Source organism: Cuculus canorus, chromosome 10, assembly GCF_017976375.1.
Source record: "Cuculus canorus isolate bCucCan1 chromosome 10, bCucCan1.pri, whole genome shotgun sequence".
NCBI lineage: Eukaryota > Metazoa > Chordata > Aves > Cuculiformes > Cuculidae > Cuculus > Cuculus canorus.
This window is the reverse complement of record NC_071410.1, coordinates 14,167,663-14,186,054: the sequence shown is the minus strand read 5'-3', so window position 1 is coordinate 14,186,054 and position 18,392 is coordinate 14,167,663. Positions and strand designations below refer to the sequence as shown.

Below are 18,392 nucleotides of genomic sequence, written 5' to 3'. Positions count from 1 at the left end.
AGTAGAAGAGTGGGAGTGATGGTCTCCACATTCATGGCGAAGCATCTTTCCAAAATACCCAAAGGCATGAGGAGAGCTCATGCACAAGTATATAGGAGGAATGCAGAGCACTGCTTCTTAACGTCTTGTTGTAGTCTTAAAGCAAGTGCCCTCCTTGTCACCTCTTTCTTTGTGTGCACGTGCGCGTGCAAGCTGCAACTGGTTCCCTCTGGTGAAAATGTCTGTATTGACGAGCAGTTATATGAAACTGCTAGGATTGTTGAAATGATGAATTTTAATCACTGAACAGAGTCTGCAAGCAGCTAAGTAGCAATATGAAACCAGGAAAACAAATGATATTAAGCTCCTTGTTAAAGTAGCAGTTCGTGAAAACAAGAGAATAATTCTGTTTGAAGTACAGCTTTTGAAGTCAAAAACCCAAATGCCCTAGCTCCAAAGGCTTTACTGCCTTGACTAATTAAATACATCATTACTGAAATTTGAATGAAATCTTCTTGAAATCACTATTTGTTTGATAGTGGAGGTTGGGTCTTATTCCTGCTGGGGGGTAAATTCGGTGTGGACAGAGAAGTAAGCTGCTTTTGCTAAATACACAGCATCAAAGTCAATAGAAATGCTTTTGCCTTTTCTAGGTTTTTGGTGGGTGGGGAGACAATGCAACTCAGTTGAGTTAATTTAACTTTCTTTTCTACTTCATTGTAGTTTAGAAGTGAAAAGAACTGCAAAATGTCAGCTTAAACACTCATCTCTGGATTTGGCCTCTGTTTTGTACTTCACTCCTTTGTAGCAGAATGAAATGTATTCTAGACTTTAATGTGCGGTTACTGTTAACTTTTAGTGGTGAAAGAAAACATCACTAGTTGCAGATAAAATGCTGCCTGCCTTTTGGGTTCACAGCACAAGGCTCTTGTTGTTATGGCTACCATAATATACTCTGGTTTTAAAGACAAATTATTGTACAATATTACTTAATCTGAGAAATTCTTGGAAGTCACAGATCCTTCCACTAGAATCATAATTAGTGGTTAAGGGTTGCATTTCTTGGTTTAAGTTTGTGACTTCATAATTATGTCAGCAGTCATAATCATGCACAACAACTGAAAAAAAATGCTTTAAAGCTTTGACTGTTTTTAACAGTGATACCTCAGTGAATTTGTTCTTGTTGATGTTATTCTTTCCCAGTTTGTTAGTCAGAAAGATACTGTCTCCTCTGTTCAGAGAGCTCTCCATGGGGATAGAGAGAACCTACTCAAGAACAAGTTTGTTTCTATACTTTTTAGGGCTCAGTGGCATCAATAGGATCTATTATTGAGGTACAAAAACTCTCCAGAATTATCGTTGCATTGAGGCGTTAGAAACAACAAACAAACAAAAACAGGAAAGTCCTCCAAAGCCTCAAGTTCAATCTCTGGGGCCACAGAATTCTTTCTTGGGAGTTCCTTGCCTTTGCCATTGCACTCATCCTATTGCAGGCAGTTCAGGGTGGGTTTTCCCTGGTGTGTGCAGATGTGAGCTTGCAGTGTGCTGCGTCTGGTCCCACTGGAGCTAATGAGCTGAGAGTCAAGGACTTCTAGCTTGGGCTTGATGCTTCACTAGTTCAGTGCCTGGATAAGAGCTGATGTCAGTTCTAAGAGACTAAAGTGTCAGCTACATGAGTTTGCATCTGGTTCATAATGTGTTTAACGCACGCACCCTTTGGGCACAGAGGTTCTAGGTGAATTACCATATCTAGCTTAGTGAAACCACTCTTATTTTTATATTTTCTTTCTTGCTTATGGTAAAATTTGCCTTTCATTGTAAGGAGTTGCAGGCAGGTAATGAAGATCTGGACTCCAGAGGAGCATAACAGTCAGGTTCACTGGGGCTAGAATGTCATGGTATTTGGCTGTAGTTGCTTGTTTTAATAATGGGGTGGTTTTTTTTTTGTGGAGGGGTTTCAGTGTTCTTTTTTTCCCCACAATCAAGATCTGTCAGACTAAGTGGAATAATTTTCCATCTCCTCAGCAGTTTCCTAAGCTGTGTTAACAATATGTTTACTTTCCTGACATAGGCACAAACATCCAGATATAGCAAGAGATACCATTAAGAATGCCCACCCAGACACAGCTAACTGGGTATTTTTATGGAATTAATCTGTAGTTTACTCTGTAGAGCTGTTTCTAGACTGCTGACTCAGAGGATATTCTGAAGATTTACACTGAAGACTGGGAATTAGTCATGTTAAATGAAACTAGAAAGAGTAGTTCTGTCAAAACCACGGGATAAAGACTTTTGCAATGAGCAATACCATCAGGAAATGAAAGAACCCTTATTCCTTCTCGATCGTGTTCCTCAGTCTTTTCCATAGTGCAAGTAACACTGAAAGACAGTGTTAAAAGGATTTTAAAGTAGAAAGCAACTTGCAGTAATGTCAGTGTTGTAGAAGGGGGTAATAAATGAACAGCAAAACAGGCTGTGTGTTGTCAAAGATAAGTAAATACAGACTGTTTCTCCCAGCTAAAATCCCAGCCTGCAGCTGATGAGATGGTCTAGAATGCATCAGATGCCACTGCATTTTGGAAATTTGATGTGAAGGGCAGAATTGCAAATGGAAAGGCAATAAAGGTTCGTGTTGTGTCAGATATGATCTCTCCCCAGTGGGAAGGTCCATCAGAGTCAATGCACACTGTGCTGCTGTTGGAGAACATCCAGGCTGCAAAGCCTGAGGCTCGATGTTCAACATGCTGCTGCTTTTCTCCCTCTTAGGCTGAGGACCGAAAAAAGAAAGGTGACAGCATCCAGCCTTCCCTCCAGTGGCCAGCGGTGCTGGGGCACGAAGCCACACCACACACCAGGATGGGATCTGGCAGCAGTTCCAGCCCTTGCACCCCTGCACCGCAGAGAGCCGTGTTAGTACAGGTACGGTACTGCTGCCACGGATGAAGAGGAGAAAGCATGGGTAGTTCCAAAGCAGAACAGTGCATAAAAAAACTGCTTTTCCTTCGCTTCTGGCACAAATGAATGAGGTCTGTGCAAACCAACTGAGAGGTTTTCAGTGCCATCACGTGCTGCAAAGTTCTATGTGGAATTATACTTACGCACTGCAGATTGGGGTTAGATAAGTTATTTTTATGTACTTGATGCCTGATTACTGATTCCATAATATTACTCTTAGGTGTTTCACAGAAAGCCTGAATGACTGTGCTTTTGCAGTCCCGGGGTGATATATTATTTATACGGCATCGTAAATATATGCAGCACTTTACAAAACAAGTACAGAGCCTGAATTTTTATCTCTGAGACCATATACACAAGTTAGTGATCTTTTGAAATATTCCAGAAATATATGGAGATAAAATTAACAATCAATGCAGATTTTTCCTGTGGATAGAGCGCATAAGTTCTGTGACTTGAAAAATGTCAGTGTTAGAGGTAGAAGTGGTACCTAAGCAGTACCTATACAGCGAAAGCACTCTGATAAAGTTCTGCATTGGAATCCTTCTCTCAAAACATTTCAGTTCCTGCAAGTTCTGCCAGTTCTGGGAGAGGCAATTTAGGGTTCTCATGGTGTGCTTGAAACCACAGATTCCTTTCAATGTTCTACTCTTTCTCAGTGTGTGGAAAAGATCGACTTAAAATGCAGTAACTTTTTTTCTTCAGTCTCTTGTGAAGGGACTGTAAGCATGTGTGAGCAAGAATGAAACAAGATAGCAATTTGAAATAAGAGTGAAACTACACTATAAAAATTTTATGCTGTTTAAAGTGATGGTGTTAGTTAAGGATAATAGCAGCAAGTGATACACAGTTGTTACCATGTGATTTTATTCCCTGCTGGTAGCTGCCCTGTTTCATACTCGGAAGTCAGTGCTCCAGCTGATAGAGACCGTCTGGACAGGGAGAAGCCAATCTATATTCTTACCTGCTGTGTTAGCGTGGAGAGCAGATGAACTTTAATGGGTAATTTATAAATCCTCTAAAGGGTTGTGTTTCCTTTTGCTGGTTGGCTGCAGCTGTTGATGCTAATAGCAGCACATATTTGGACATGCTGCCTGCAGTAACTGTATGAGGTGTTAAGGCAATATGAGTGATGGGCCAGTTAGTCACCCAGGCATTAAAAGACTTTCAGCATGTACTGAAGCTCTGTACGTGGGTACCTTGTTGATCCAGAATAGAAGTGAACTGCAGAGTTAAAATGCAAACTGAATTCATCACAGATGTCTGTGCTGAAGAACTTTCAGCCAGGTTTGTCAGGGAAGGATCATCTGTCATCTCTGCTCATACAAAAATGACTTTTCATTTTAGATGATTGTGTTCTGTGAGATTTCGTGGCACATCCTGATTGCCAAAATCTCTCAAAATTATTTCACTGGAAATCCTAACACAGCCCCTGAGCCACAAGGAGAATGATTTCTTAGTGTCTTGCATCCTGTCTGTCTGGTAAGGGAAGGGTGAGTGCACCATTTCCACCTGTTTTGTACCTGTTCCATGTTTGCTGCGTCGTGGTGGCAGATCTGGCGCGTTGGTTTTGGTGGTCTGGGTTGAGCCGTTCTGGGCTACCTGCAGAATTTCACAGACACTTCTTGAACAAAGTCAGAGTCTGTTTCTGTGCCCAGCATCTCCTGCTGCCTGACTAGTGGAGGAATTTACTCATATCTGAAATGAACATCTTTAAATTGATTCTACTTTTCCTGTAGGATTTGCTAGCTAGATCTTCTCTATTGTCTGGAATACCATGGCTGAAGCAGAACAAGAAAGCTAGCAATTTTAGAAGAACTAACTGTGCCTTAGGTCATGGGTTGACCCAGGATCCCAGAGCAGCTCTGCTCAGAAGTTTAAGAAAATCCTTTTCCTTATGCTGTTTTGTAACAACAGTTGTGCTTGTCTACTCCCATGTATGGAGGTTCCATTCAAATTAGTAACTTAGGCATCCCCAAAAAACACTGCAGTGTGTCTTTTCAAAAATTTTTGCTCCTAAGTAATCAGTCTTTTGTACTACATCACCATATGTTATCATTTCAGGGAGAAACGAGTCCATTTTCTTAGCTCTTAGTGTGCCTTTATGGTTTGAAGACACGTCGTAGGTAATGCTTTGTCTGCCAGAACCTTCTGTGCACAAGAGGACCTCCTGTTCTTTCAGTATTACTTAAATAAAATCAACTTAAGGCTCAAGTCTGAGTAGTTTAGAATCAGTTACATATTGTTTTTTTAAAAAAATAACATTCCACCCTTGCAAATTATTTTGTCTGTAAAACTTATGGGGAATATCAAAAAGTATGACTTTGCATGTTAGCTGAGAGATTTTTCAACTTGCTGTGGAATTGCAAGGTCTTGTAGATCCCACAGAAATCATCTCAAAAGCAGGTGTTGGTTCTTGGCTTTACATGGAACTGGTGTACTGGTCTCTCTCTGCGCGCAAAGGTGTGTGGATACCATCTGCAGAGTTTGGATTCACCCAGTCGCTTGTATTATGGTTCAACAAAGCTCATTGCTGCTTTTAAGCACCAGTAGTTTTCCGGCAGTCTTCAGAACTCAAGAGCTGAATTTAGGACAAAATGTAACCATGTTGTTGAAAAAGTGGCAAGGAAAAAAAAAATCTTCCTATATTCTGATAATAATACACTTGCTATAAAACCTACTCCTATACTCAGGGTGAATCATTTCAGGGGAACACTTTCCTGTTGAAATAATTCCGGTTAACTAAAGACTATTATTAGTGACAATCATGTTGGACAAAGAAGTAATTTTGACAAAATGAAAGGACATGGATTATGAGATGTTATAACTGCTGAAAAAGCTATTTTCTGTAAAGGGAGTCAACAGAACGTGTTGTCCCAAAAAGGCAGAAAGAACACCTGAATATTTAACTAGGTGAACTTCTCAGGACTGTTTTTTGACAGTTGAGTTTGCCATGATGGTCTGGAAGGTTGTGATGGGGCATTTGAATGGATGTTTGGCATCTTTAACTAGTTTTAGAATTAGTATCTATCAATATTCAAGTGATTTTGGTCATTGTTTCCATTAAAGAATTAGTATTGTGGAGTTATAGGGAGTTCTTAATCATATTAGACTATTGAAAAGCTGTGTGCAGTACTCGGTTACTGTGTTTTACTTTTTAATAGGGAACATGAGAATTTTACAGACTTTGGCGAAAAAAAATTAATAAAACACTTGTCTGAGTCATTCTTTGGGGAAACTGAACTGCAGCTGCCTCTGATCTAAGTTGCATTAACTTAGTGGGGACACAAGAGTGAACTTCAACTCAGACAGAAATTACCAGCCTCTTTCTCAGGCCTTTCGAGTGATAGGGATGCTGGTCTTGCCATGGATTTGAGAAAGAGGTACCTCCCAGCAGAGGTGTGGTAGCATGTTTTGGTCTTGTGTGCAAGAGATTTTTCATTTCAGGAAGGGTAAGTACATTCAGTTGACATTTTTAGCTCTTCTTCCCCTTTGGAAGATGCTGATGTAATAGGTCATTGGTGTGTAGAATCTAAGGGACCTTTCCTCTGTTACTTTATTTATTTATTTTGAATACAGAAGGAATCAGAGGATCAAATTTTCAGTATTTTAGCTTGAGTTTTACACTTCTTACTTGTTATTCCATTGGAATGAAGACCTTGTAGGGAGGTTATTTGATTACTTCCCTCCCTGTGATTACAGCTTCTGCTATCCTAATGCTCTAGTTCGATACCTTTGAATATATCTTTTAAACACAGGTGGTCGCAAAGGGAGCACCTGCAGATCTGAGTGTAGTTTCTTATTTATTTCTTAGTGCAGTCTCAAGTTTGGTTTTTTTTCAAGTAATTGAAAAACCTGTTACAGAGGAGCGCCAGGGCATCCTCATGACCGCTGGAGAGTTGAGAGCACTTCCAGCTGGCAGTTTGTCTCTGTTGACTCTGCATTGATGGTGGGCTTGCAAAGACTTGTTTGGAAGCCAATATCTGACTTGGGGGAGGTGGCTTCCTTCAGTGATTATACTGTCTAAATTCTGAGATGGAAGCATTGGTCCGGTTTGAATGAAATCTACTTAACAGTAATTTTTTCATCATCCAGTTAAGTAGTTCACTGTTCATTGCCGTAGATTTAAGATGGGGAGGTATGTGCACAGCATAGCTGGTTTTCCTATTTCACCTTATTGTACCCTTCACCTTGAAATATTTGTGCCTAACGTGCTAGTATGCTGTAAATTAATGAGTAACTTACTTCACAGTGAACAAGGTGAGTAGGGCTGTATCCAAACACAATTGTCCTTGTATGTTTACTAAAAATTTGATCTCACAAACAGCCATTACCTAAGCAGGGAAGTAAAATTCAACATGTATCTCATCTGTTTCAAGTGTGAAAATTTCCGAGCTAGTAAGGATGTGTACCACAGCAGTTCACTGTCAGATATGGTGACGACACCACTCAGCCCTGTGCAGGATGACGTATTCTGGAGCATGAGTCAAAATGAAGAACCACCCCCAAAGGTATGTGAAAATCAGGGTATTTGGTACTGTCTGTGGCTAATAGCACTCTGCTCGGTTTGCCTGCGCTGTGTAGTATCCATCCTCTGGACTTCATGAAACTGAGTGAAAATTTCATTGCTTGTACATTAACTGGGTCTCAGTAATCTGGAAATAAAGTATTAATTACTAAGCAGGTGTTCTGAGCTTATTTGTAAGTATTTGTAGCTGCCCTTCCTGAGAAAAATCTGGCTTATTACAGAAAAGTTCATTAATTGGTGTAATTCAGGTGATGGTGTATTTCTCTTTCTAACAGAATTTTAAAGAACAAATACAAGACTGTTTGTGCCGGGATGTGTATGTGCATGCGTGTGTTTATTCATTTTATTACTTTGCAGCTGGGGCATGGTTGCGTCTCTCTCTCTTCCCCCAGCCCTTTGATAGTAACATAAGGTTATCCACCACCTCAGGAAAGCTGCATTACGTGACTGTAGATACATTTCCCTCTCTGCTTTCAATATTGATCAAGAATAATGCTGACTCTAGGGAAAGGTGCAAACCACTTGCAGTCTGCACCATGACATTGCACGGGTTTGGAGCAAATTGGAAGCACCTGCTGCTGACTTGCAGCTTCCAATGTTGATATCATGGAAGACCTCTCTACAGGTCCCACTGAAGCATTATTTATTTGTGTTGGTTAGTCTGATTTTTTGCATTAATACAGGGTAAGCATTAAGTTTATTAACTGAGTGTAAAATATCAGTAGCAAACTTACAACATTTGATTAAATCCTTAAGGTTCCAGAAAGGACAACCTCTAAATTTTACATCAGGGATCAGCCTGGCCATCAGAGATGCCTTTCAAGGTAAGCCCTTAAGTGTTTTATACTTGGACGAATCTGATTTATTGTCAATAGGAAAACTAAAGCAAATTTTTTAAAAACACAGCTGTAACCTCAGTACTGTCAAAACTGACGTGAGTTTATACCTTGTGTAACAGCAGTTAGGATTATTTTGTCTTTTGAGTCAGTTTGTCCACAAAAGTAACTAAGAAATCCTCCTGGAGAAAGCATCTAAGGCAGCTTCCTTTTACTAATTGACATAACTGCTTTAAAGAGAAACAAGCCTCTTGTAGATATCCATTTCATGCAAGGCAGTTCTGTCTTCTGCTGGAAAGCATTACTTTTAATATATAAGGGCGCTTCCATCTATATCAATTCTTCTATCTATATCAATCGCTTCTATCAATTCCTGCCGTGAGTTGTTTCATTTGATTCAGCCTGTTTGGCATGCCCAAGTGGGTTGTGTACAAATTGTGCGTCCATTTCCCAATTAATGGGCAGTATGTTGTGCAATCATTTAACTTCTTCTGTTTTGGTGATGCTTTACTTTCCCTTCGCATTAGCGTAAGTGGCTGCAGAAGGTGCAGATCCAAGCCAGTTGGTAGTGATGGCAGGTAGGAGTGGTGTTGATCAGGGCTGCCTGGATGTTCTTGCAGATAGTCTATAGCGCTGCTGGCACCTTTAGTTTCAGAGGTGAGTTAGGCATCTGAGTACTTTGGTGAGTTGGGGTCTGACCCATACAGGGACTTACAATTATGCTTGTGAAACTTGTGCTGTGGTTTTGTTTTGCCTGGCAGTAGCCTCAACAGGCAATTACGCTGTCTGTAGATGTATTTTGACTATTTTGGCAGGCTGCCCTTGAGGCTAATGTACTTTTTTTCATATCCCAGGAGAAAAGACCAAGGATGCTGGGAGCTCAGTGATAAAGGGTTGCTCCACAGGACATCGGTTCAGGGAATGTAATACTGTGAGAAACTAAGGTTAGAAAGATTTGAAAGAGGAATAGATTTAGCTGACATAACAGAATAATGTGCAACACTTCTGATGAGTCAAAGTCAGAAGCATTGTCTGGAGTAGCTGTTAAGTGAAGTCAAGCCCTAAATGCTCTTTACTTAGGAATTCTAGGAGGCAAAGCAGAAAAAAACCCCATGTAAATAAACCACAATGTTAAGTGAGTGGCTTCTGGGCCTGTGTTCCTGGGTGAGCCACTCTTTTATTTCACAAGCTTAGCAGCTTGTTTTACTATCAGATGTGCTCCTTTCTCCATTGATAAGGGGGCAGTGTTGTGTCTTGTAGGAAGATACTGGAGCAGGTTTCATTATTTGTAAAAACCATAAGATTTTGGAATCAGTGACACAGATCAGAAGAGGCCAAGGGAGAAGTACATATAGTAGGATATTTTGTAATGCCTTGTGAATCTCTGTAATCTCCCAGAATGACTGCCCAGAGGTAACTGTCCTCTCCATCATCATCTCTCACAGTTAGGTGGCCCTGCTTGGAAACATTCCTTTGTCAGGAATATTATATCATACAGAAGCAGTGGGAAACTCGATTCAGTGGCCTAGGAGGTCCATTCCAGTGTGTGTTCCTGCATGCAAGACAGTCTGATCTGCTTTTTGTCTTTCTGTTCAGCAACACTCATCAGTCATCCCCCGGGGGACATGCTCTGAAGCTAAACAGCAGCAACACTCCTGGCAACACACAGTGGGAGATGGGATCTCATCAGAGCAGCCGGTCAACCTCAGGTGATTCCCAAGTCAAAGATTCATCAGTCAAAATGTGAAAAATTCCTATCATGTGGAATGGGCTTCTGAAAGGGTGTCAAATGCTGCATTGCAAATGTGATTTTTTTTCTTTTTTAACAATGTCTTCTGGTGGTAGGCTTTTGAAAGCCCTCTGGATTGTATCATTCCATGTTCTTAAAGTATAAACACTTCTTCTTTTGGGTCACAAAGTGACTGTGAACACATTTCCATATAGAAAATTTGAATTGCCTCAATTAAGAATTGAAAAACATCAGTTATATTGTACTTTCTCTCACCACTGAAACTCAGCAGAGCCAATATGACAGACTCGTATGTAATTCAGTACTCGTGTTCACCCATTGGCATTTTCTGCGTTACTGTATGCTGCTTTTTTGCATTGCCCCTGATAAGATGATACAGATGAGCAGCCGCTGTACGCTAATATCTCTGCATCCTAATAAAGTACTGTCTGAAGGAAGCATAGGACTGTACAGCACCTTATGAAACGCTGCTCCAATATTCTTTTATTTACAGAAAAGTAGTGGAACTGAAAAAAAAAAAGGCAAGGGAAGTTAAAAGGTAGATAAGCTCAACGACTGTAAGCAAAGTGAGACTTCATAAGCTATCTTGGTATCCCTGGTAGTAGCATAGGAACACAGAGGGTTTGCTCATGGTTGTGCAGATTTTTTGCAATACAGATTACTGAGACAAGACCTGAGATTTTGGTACATGGGGCCGCAGAGCAGAAGTGGACAGCTTTTGTCCTCTTTTGTTATTCCTAAGGATGTTTTCTGTAGGTCAACTGTAGGCTAATTTCTTGTGTAGCTCCTTGCAAAGCAGTGCTGTGTTACAACACTTTGCCTCCCCATTGACTGCTACAGATGCGAGGAGATGGGGAATCATGCCCTATTCAGAGCAGGGTGGATGCTAACAATGTTTTGAAACCACACCAGTGGGCTACTGAGGTAATTTATTTTTAAACTGATGCTTGCATTTTTAATTTGGAAGCCCTTGATAAATGAAGAATAACTTGGTTATTTATTACACTTACACAACCAAGCCAGATTCGCTTTCACTGACTACACAGAATAAGAAGCTTTGCTCCAAGAGAAATCCAAACCATGCTTCAAACTGCTTGGGTTATGTTTCTTTTTTGCTCTTATGTCATTTTATGTTTGAGTAAACATAAAACATCATAGAGATGAACAATGTGCAAGAGCCCAGCTCAGCTTTGCATTGCCTGTGTGATTTGTAACTCCTGTGCTATTTTGGCATGGGGAAATGAAAACCTCGCCAGCAATGGAAAGAATAGAAAAACTCCCTTGTGGTTTAAACTGTCTCCTTGGGTTCTTAAGCGTCATTAAATTACAGCTAGTTCTGGCATATGGATTTCCAGAAAGAGTTTGTTGCTTTCTCAAGCCCACAGGGATAACGAATTGGGCAGGAAAGGGCTATAAATACTTTAAAGCTAATACTGCTGCTGAGTTGCTTAGGTACTCGCTGACTGATAAGGAATTCTGAATTTTAAAAGCTTTACAAAATACATGAATACATGAAGCCATAGTGATAAAACTATGTAAGTTATCAAATACAAATCCTAATTTGTATTCAGGTGTGTGAACTTCCCCCTTAGCTTGCAAGGGGTCCTCTTAGGAGCAGTGGGATAGTCATGGGAGAAACTGCTGAATGAGGTAGATGTTGAGTTGGCTAGTGTGTCCCAGTGGTGAGGGCACATCTGCTTTCCATTTGCATCAGGAATTGTATTCAGAAGACAACATCTCTCGCAGGCTGATTTTGCTCTTCACAGATAGCTGTGTGGGCAGTGGGGCATTGAAAGGGAAGATTTGCTTAATTACTTGCAGGCATCCCTCCTAACATGGCACCAGCATGTGCAGATGGCCTCCAGCTCCTCTAGTCTCATTTGCTTGGGTATTCGATAGCTGTGCAGGCGTGGTGGCTCGTGTAGGACCTCAAGCCACCTGGGAGGGAAGCGTAGTGCAACAGCTTCCTTGCTAATTGCACCTGATCTTGGGCAGAGTGTCATGAGGTGCCACCTGATGCAGAGTTGGCCTGCAGGAGGGGGCAGGGCCCTCTGCAAAAATGCAGACTGTTACTGCCCACCTCCCTACACTGCAGACTGGAAGTTGGAGCTGAGAAGTGACACCCCATGTGCCTCAAGGGAAGCAGGGACGAGAAAATGGTTCTCCCTGTGCTTCCATAGGAAGCAGTGAATCCTCCTCTGCTTTTAGCTTGACCCCTATGCTCACGAGCGGATTTTAATGCGGCCATTTGCCCCCAGCCCAGTTGAGTTTAGAGAATCCTGTTTTGTACAACAGTTTTATGAAGGACAAATCTGTTTGCTCATGAAAATGTCCCTCGAGCGCCCAGGCTCTTGTACCCTCTCCCTGCCCACCCTGTCTGCAGTCACAGGAATGTGGCTGGGTCGCAACCTCAGTGCTGGAATGTGCCCAGCAGTTGTTGGTGTGATGAGCTGTCTCCCCTCACAGAAGGGGATCAGAGGAAGGGATTAGAATCCCCTTACCCTTCTTCTTTGCAAGCTGCTTTCCAGTCCTTGGAACTGTTGCTAGTGCACAGTAAGAGTAGGTTGCCAAGGTTTTGATCTGCTTGTTTTACTCTTGCAGCATTAAACTGTATCAGTATTGATTTATGTACATAATATTGTGGCATCCAGAACCACTGGGAAACAAGCAAAAAGATTTTGCTTTGTAACAAAGAAAAAAAAAGAAATTTGTCAGCAGAGGCTGGTGTCTGCTTTGGGGGTGACTGTATGTGCTTATCTTACAGGCCCCCTCTCACTCTGCTGCACATGCATGTAAAAGAAGAAACTGTTTTTTTCCCCTCTAGGGAATCCAGGACCGGCCAAAGCAGAGGACATTTTGTCACAAAACCACTTTCAGCTGCATAAGAAGTCTGAAAAAGTTTCTCATCTGGGCCAGATTGCAGTAGGTTCTTTTAAATCCACTGATATTTTTTGTTTGTTCATGCTTTTCACTGAGGCCGTGCCTGTGCAGACAGCTCTTCTGTTACTGCTTGAGTTTCGTAGCTAATGAGTCCATCTGAGAGGCTGTGGGGGGATGGCTCGAGCTTACTGTACCATTGATGTGTCTCATCAACTTTCGGTCCAGGTCTGACTTGTGTCCAGCGCAGGTCATCACCAGAGAGTTCAGTTTTTCTGAACCTGTCTAATCATAAATTTTCAGAAAGGAAGGGTATGTCTTTAATATTGAGGAATTCTGCAACTCAGAAGTCAAGACCATGCCTGTGACTTGTGCAGATATCCAGTGTGTAACTGTCTGGAATATGCGCTACCAGGCTGTGATGCGCTCAAGGCTGTCCTGGCTCTTTGTTGGTTGATGTGTCACCAATGGTGATTGCTATTTCTCTCTCTCGTTTACTTAGTCCTGTAGGACTGAGCTGTCGAACTGCCCTGTAGGTGTGAGCCGTGGCTGTGTTGGTGTTACCTTTCTGTCCCAGAGGTGCTGTGCAGCAGGACAGCTGTGTCCTGGTAGTCCAGGGAATGGAACTGAAGCCGGTGTAATCCCTGAGTACTGGTGCGGAGCACTCCTTTTCTTGTGTGAAAGAGGAAATGCTTCTGTGCTCCTGCAAAGTGTGAAGGTTGAATCAGAAGTGTTTGAGGTTCAAAATAACTTGCTGACTAAAGTTAGTCACGTTTCAGCTTTTAGGAAAATCAAGTGGTTTAGCTTACGTTACTTTGCTGTTTGAGATACCTACTTGTGATGGACCAACAAAAGCAATTTTTGTTGTGACAGTAACTATATTTGCTGGGACAGTAAAATATTGCAAATGCTGTTTATCAACGGGTTCTTCCATGAGAAAAAAAAAAAAGCAACTGAGTTTTTTTTACTTAGAGCCCAGTCTCCTTTGCCAAGGGGAAGGATGGTGCCAGCTCATTCTTAAAAGCAGCAGACTATTCCTCATCAAGTGACGAAGTCAGCAGCAGCGATGAAGATGACGTAAACCATGCAAGGTTGGCTTGAAATTTTTTTTTTATTATTATTTTCTTCCCTTTTTCTTACACGCTTCTACATATCTGGAAAAAGTTGGTATACATAAATACTAACTCCCCTCTGCAGTTTCTATCCATCATTTATGTCAGTTGTAATTAAGCAGTTTAATTGCACTATAATGGACTCCCAGGGGTAAACGTTTGCTCCATCAGATGTGTGCAGTTTAATAAGCTTTGATGACTTGCTGCCCTGGGACAATGAGGAAATGCCTTGTTTTAACTGAATATCAATAGATAATGCATTTTTGGAGATTACTTCACATTGATCTATGTTTAAATGTAATTTTTGAAAGAAAAAAGGAGAGAGAAAGAAAATGGTATACCTTCATGTTAAGGACAAGTTACAGTGAAAAAAAGCAAGGGAAATGTATTCAGATAGTCTCTTCACTCTGGGAGAAATAGTTACCACTGAAAAGCTGATTCTTTCACCAGGGTTATTTATAAAGAGGGGGTAGTGTAAGCAGGATTTGGTTTTGTAAAATTTGCTGTATTTTTAATACTGTTATTTTGCACAATTGCTGTTATTCCCAGACAATATACTGTGACTTGTACCAAGCTGATCTCACATGAACTGTTTTTCTCTAGCTTTTCAGTTTCTCTTGTTGATTTTGTGACTGACATCTTGTGGTGTTTTACCTGTCATGCAAAATGTGTGTTCTGTTGAGAAATAATGGACTGCAAATATCTTGCTAGTCCAAGTGAAAGAGTTGGGGATCAGTTGGCCAGCCCTGCTGTTTGGAACAGCAAACAGGATTATTTTTTAGTGTTGATGAATGGAACTTCTAGTTTTCTTGCAAAGAGACTTCAGTTTAATTCAGCTTCTAGGATTTGCTTTGAAATGCGTCACAGGGCCGCTGAGCCCTTTGGGGTGGGGCCGTTGCTCTTCTGACATAATTGCACATGCAGTTTTGTCAGCCTTCAGGAAGCGACGCACAGATTTGTAGCACTGTTGGCAAGCTATTGTGTTGGCCTGGTACCAGTCCTTTCCCCTGTGCTGCTCTGAAGAAGGTAGAGTTTTTGCACCTGCATATGCTCCTGATTTGCATTTCTGAAGTTCATTTTCAAAGCTGAGTGATCAGGAGGGGGAATGTTAAAAATCTTATGGCTTATTCAGTGCATCTGAAAGAGCTCTTTTTACTGTAATGCCTTTATCTTCTTACTGCTCCTCTTCCAAACCACCTTATTCTGATCTGTAGAAAGTTTTATTCACTCAAGTCATAAAATTCAATCTAGACCTCATAAAGATTCTACTTAAAAATATGGATTTGCCCTGTAGCAATGACTTTGCTGTGTAAGTGTGAGATTGCTGTGATCCTTGCATGGGGTAATAATTTGAAGGAATGATATCTCAGCCTTTAGAAATCCGCATTTGTTATTTCCATCTGCTCTGTGTGTGAGAACCACCAGTCCTTTACATAAGTGGAATTAGCAGGACCATCCATGTCAGGTTTGCCTTCTTTGCACACAGCCACTGCAAGAACTCCCATAAAATCAGAAGCATAATTTTGTCTGTTAATGAAGTCTCTTCACCTCAGCCGAATGTAATTTTTATTGAAAGATAGGTACTTTGGGGAATAGATCCTGATTGCCACCAAATAAAAAGCAAAAAGGATAATGATCAAAGTGAAAGCAGCAGCCAGCATTGAAACTTTGCATGTTCTGGATAAAGTGAAGACTTTTGTTTTTCTTGCTATCTAAAGCAGGTGAACGCAGGATCTGAAGCCCCTTGCAGTTTGTAGGAGGGGTTTCTGTATGGGCTTTGACTGAGACGCCTTGGTCCAAGTTTTAGTTGGCTATTGAAAACAATCTTTTTTCTTGTTCTTGCCTGGGCTGCGGAGCAGCTTCTGATGTCCACGTTCCAGCTTTCATAGAAGTGCCCAGTAGGGCTAGATCTGGGACATGCACATATGCAAGACAAAGAGCTTCATATCGTCTTGAACAAATCCAGTTAACCACTTGAGAAGGCTCATTTCTGAGGAAGTCATGACTAAGGGCAGCTGTCTTTCACCTGTAAAGCAGCTTTCGGTCTTGTTTTTCTTTGCTAGAATCCTTCCTCACACACACCAGGTTTTTGTTTAAAGGAAAGGCTGTCCGTGTATGTGATCCAGCATCTTACCTTCTTGTATAGTATATCTATTCCATTGATGCGAATTTCTCCTGCTCTGTTGAGAGAGCTTCCTCCTCCAACACCTAAAGCACTCACAATTCCTCTGAAACACTGAGTTTCCTGGGGTCATTTAGTTTGCTTTCCTCTCTCTGCTCTTTATATGTTGTCCCCTACCAAAATTCAAACAAGGTGAATGCAGGTGTGTGTTACGCTAGAATTACTCTTTCCCCCTAATAAGTGGGAGGTTGACATCATTTAAGATCAGCTTCTGCTTGCTTTCCTGATAAGAACACAGGTCCTTGCACTCACCATTGGTCCTACTCCATCTCTTGCTATTTCTTCCAAGTTTAGGATGCGAATATTTATACTTCCCGTAGAAAGGGGGGACCACAAAGTAAACAACGACAAAAAAGCCACAAATTTCTGCTCCTTCATAACCATCTTAAGTTGGTAGCTCTCTCATCAAATCTCTTTGTTATTACATTCTTCAAGATTTAAAAAAAGCCCAACCCTTACACTGTCCTACTGGTTGTGGTGTAGCACTGTAGAGCCCTTCACACCAGCATCTGGATCCAGTCAGCTTTAGAATTAGTGGAAAGGAGGCAGAAATGTAATAGGCTTAAATGGATTGTAGTAATAAACAATTGCATATGAATTAATAAATGGAATAATTAAATAATGTGGGGTGGAAATGGCCAGAAGACAGGCCAGAGCCTGGCTGACAGAAGTTCAAGGCACTTCCACTTGGGTTAAAAAGTTTAAAAGGCAAAGATACCACCGGCTGTCTAGGAAGCAATAGTATGCTGGGATCTATCGCATCAGGTGTTTGCTTTGTTCTTAGTCTTTCTGTAGGCATCTGCTTTTGGTCACTGTTGAAGATGACATACTGTGCTAAGTGGGCTTTTGGCCCCAGCAGATCCTGCAGCTCTTATGTTCTTTTGTCTCTATGTGCACAGGGCAACATTTTCTTTGTTCATTTTATGTAAGGTGAAGGTGTCCGTGTTTCAAGGACTGATTCACAGTATGAAATTCCGGTGTAGCCTGCCCTGATAGGCAATGGCAGAGAGGTCCCTGATGTTAGCATATAGCAGAGCAGTGACTCTCCCCTTTGCAAGTGTGACTGATGCTCTTTCTCTGGAGGGCAGGATAGCTTATAATTGCACCCTGCCAAGGGCATGTATGTGGGGAGACAGGAGAAGTTTTGAAGTACTTCTCAAATGACAGCTTGAGAGACCAGCTCTCACTTACCTGAGCTATGCAGTGTCTGAAAAACGATGGGTGAAATGCGGGGAGATGAAGGGATGCTCTCTGTCTAGCTTCCTGCTGTATTGTGAGTGGTCCTCAGGCTCCAGTCCATGTAGGCACATCCACAAACTAATCAGCTTGCTTTTGTACAAGAACTTTTAAGTGTAACTAGTGAACGTTCATTATGCTGACCTTTGAACACGTATATGTTGTGGGTTTTTGCTTTTTTGGTTTTGGGCCTTTTTTCCCCACCCCCTCTGAAGTAGTTCTGTTCATTAATTGGAGTTTGTTACCAGGCAACTGCTAAGCAGCAGAGTGGCAGATTTCTCAAGGACAAGAGTACCAGATGGAATTGAACTGAAACCCCAAAGCACCATCGCAGAACAGAAGGTAATTTGGCCATTTGTAGCGGAGGGGGTGCAGCGATGGGGGTGGAAATCGGTCCATTAATGTGCATGATAGACACTGTATCCATTTCTTGTCGGCAGCATTTTCACTCTGAAGTCCTGCTCTCTCATTGAAAATTATAGCTATAAGACTTGAAAAAACATGTAGTTTTAGGTTTTGTGCTTCCTAGAAAAATGCTTACATTTAGGTACAAATTTGTGCTTCTTAATTTGTCCTTGTTATTGACCTGGTAGTGGTTTCTGATGTCAACTTATTTCTTGAAGGAACTGGGCTGGCTGCAAAAAGCAATATTGTTGATTATTGTTGGTGTGCATTGTTGCTGTTTTTAAAAATCTTAACTTTTCTTATTCCAAATGAAAGAACACTACCTTATACTAAAAGTATTACCAGAAAAGGGAAAAACCACTTCATCTCTCTGCACTGGCCTAGCAAAAATACACGCCTTCTTATACATCATGTTGTGGTTCTTTTCCAGCCGTAGTTTCTAGTAGAGACTTCAAGTCATCATGGATTTTCCCCCGTCATGAATACTAGTGCAGAAAAGATGAAGACAGGCAAAGCAGAACAATATTCTTTG

At 41.3% G+C, this 18,392-nt stretch overlaps 1 protein-coding gene across 4 annotated transcripts in view; it reads left to right on the top strand.

Annotated features, from left to right (window-relative positions):
* The window catches only part of NRK (Nik related kinase), a 100,018-nt gene that overhangs the window by 56,701 nt on the left and 24,925 nt on the right, over positions 1-18,392 (top strand). For all 4 annotated transcript variants that reach the window (XR_008451517.1, XM_054075896.1, XM_054075898.1 and 1 more), the window contains 7 exons: positions 2,746-2,898; positions 7,314-7,445; positions 8,219-8,286; positions 9,895-10,007; positions 12,873-12,970; positions 13,898-14,016; positions 17,704-17,797. Coding sequence is in view for 3 of the 4 variants with exons in the window: in XM_054075896.1 (XP_053931871.1) it covers positions 2,746-2,898; positions 7,314-7,445; positions 8,219-8,286; positions 9,895-10,007; positions 12,873-12,970; positions 13,898-14,016; positions 17,704-17,797 (777 nt within the window). In the remaining variant the exon portion in view is untranslated. The remainder of the gene's footprint in view (positions 1-2,745; positions 2,899-7,313; positions 7,446-8,218; positions 8,287-9,894; positions 10,008-12,872; positions 12,971-13,897; positions 14,017-17,703; positions 17,798-18,392) is intronic.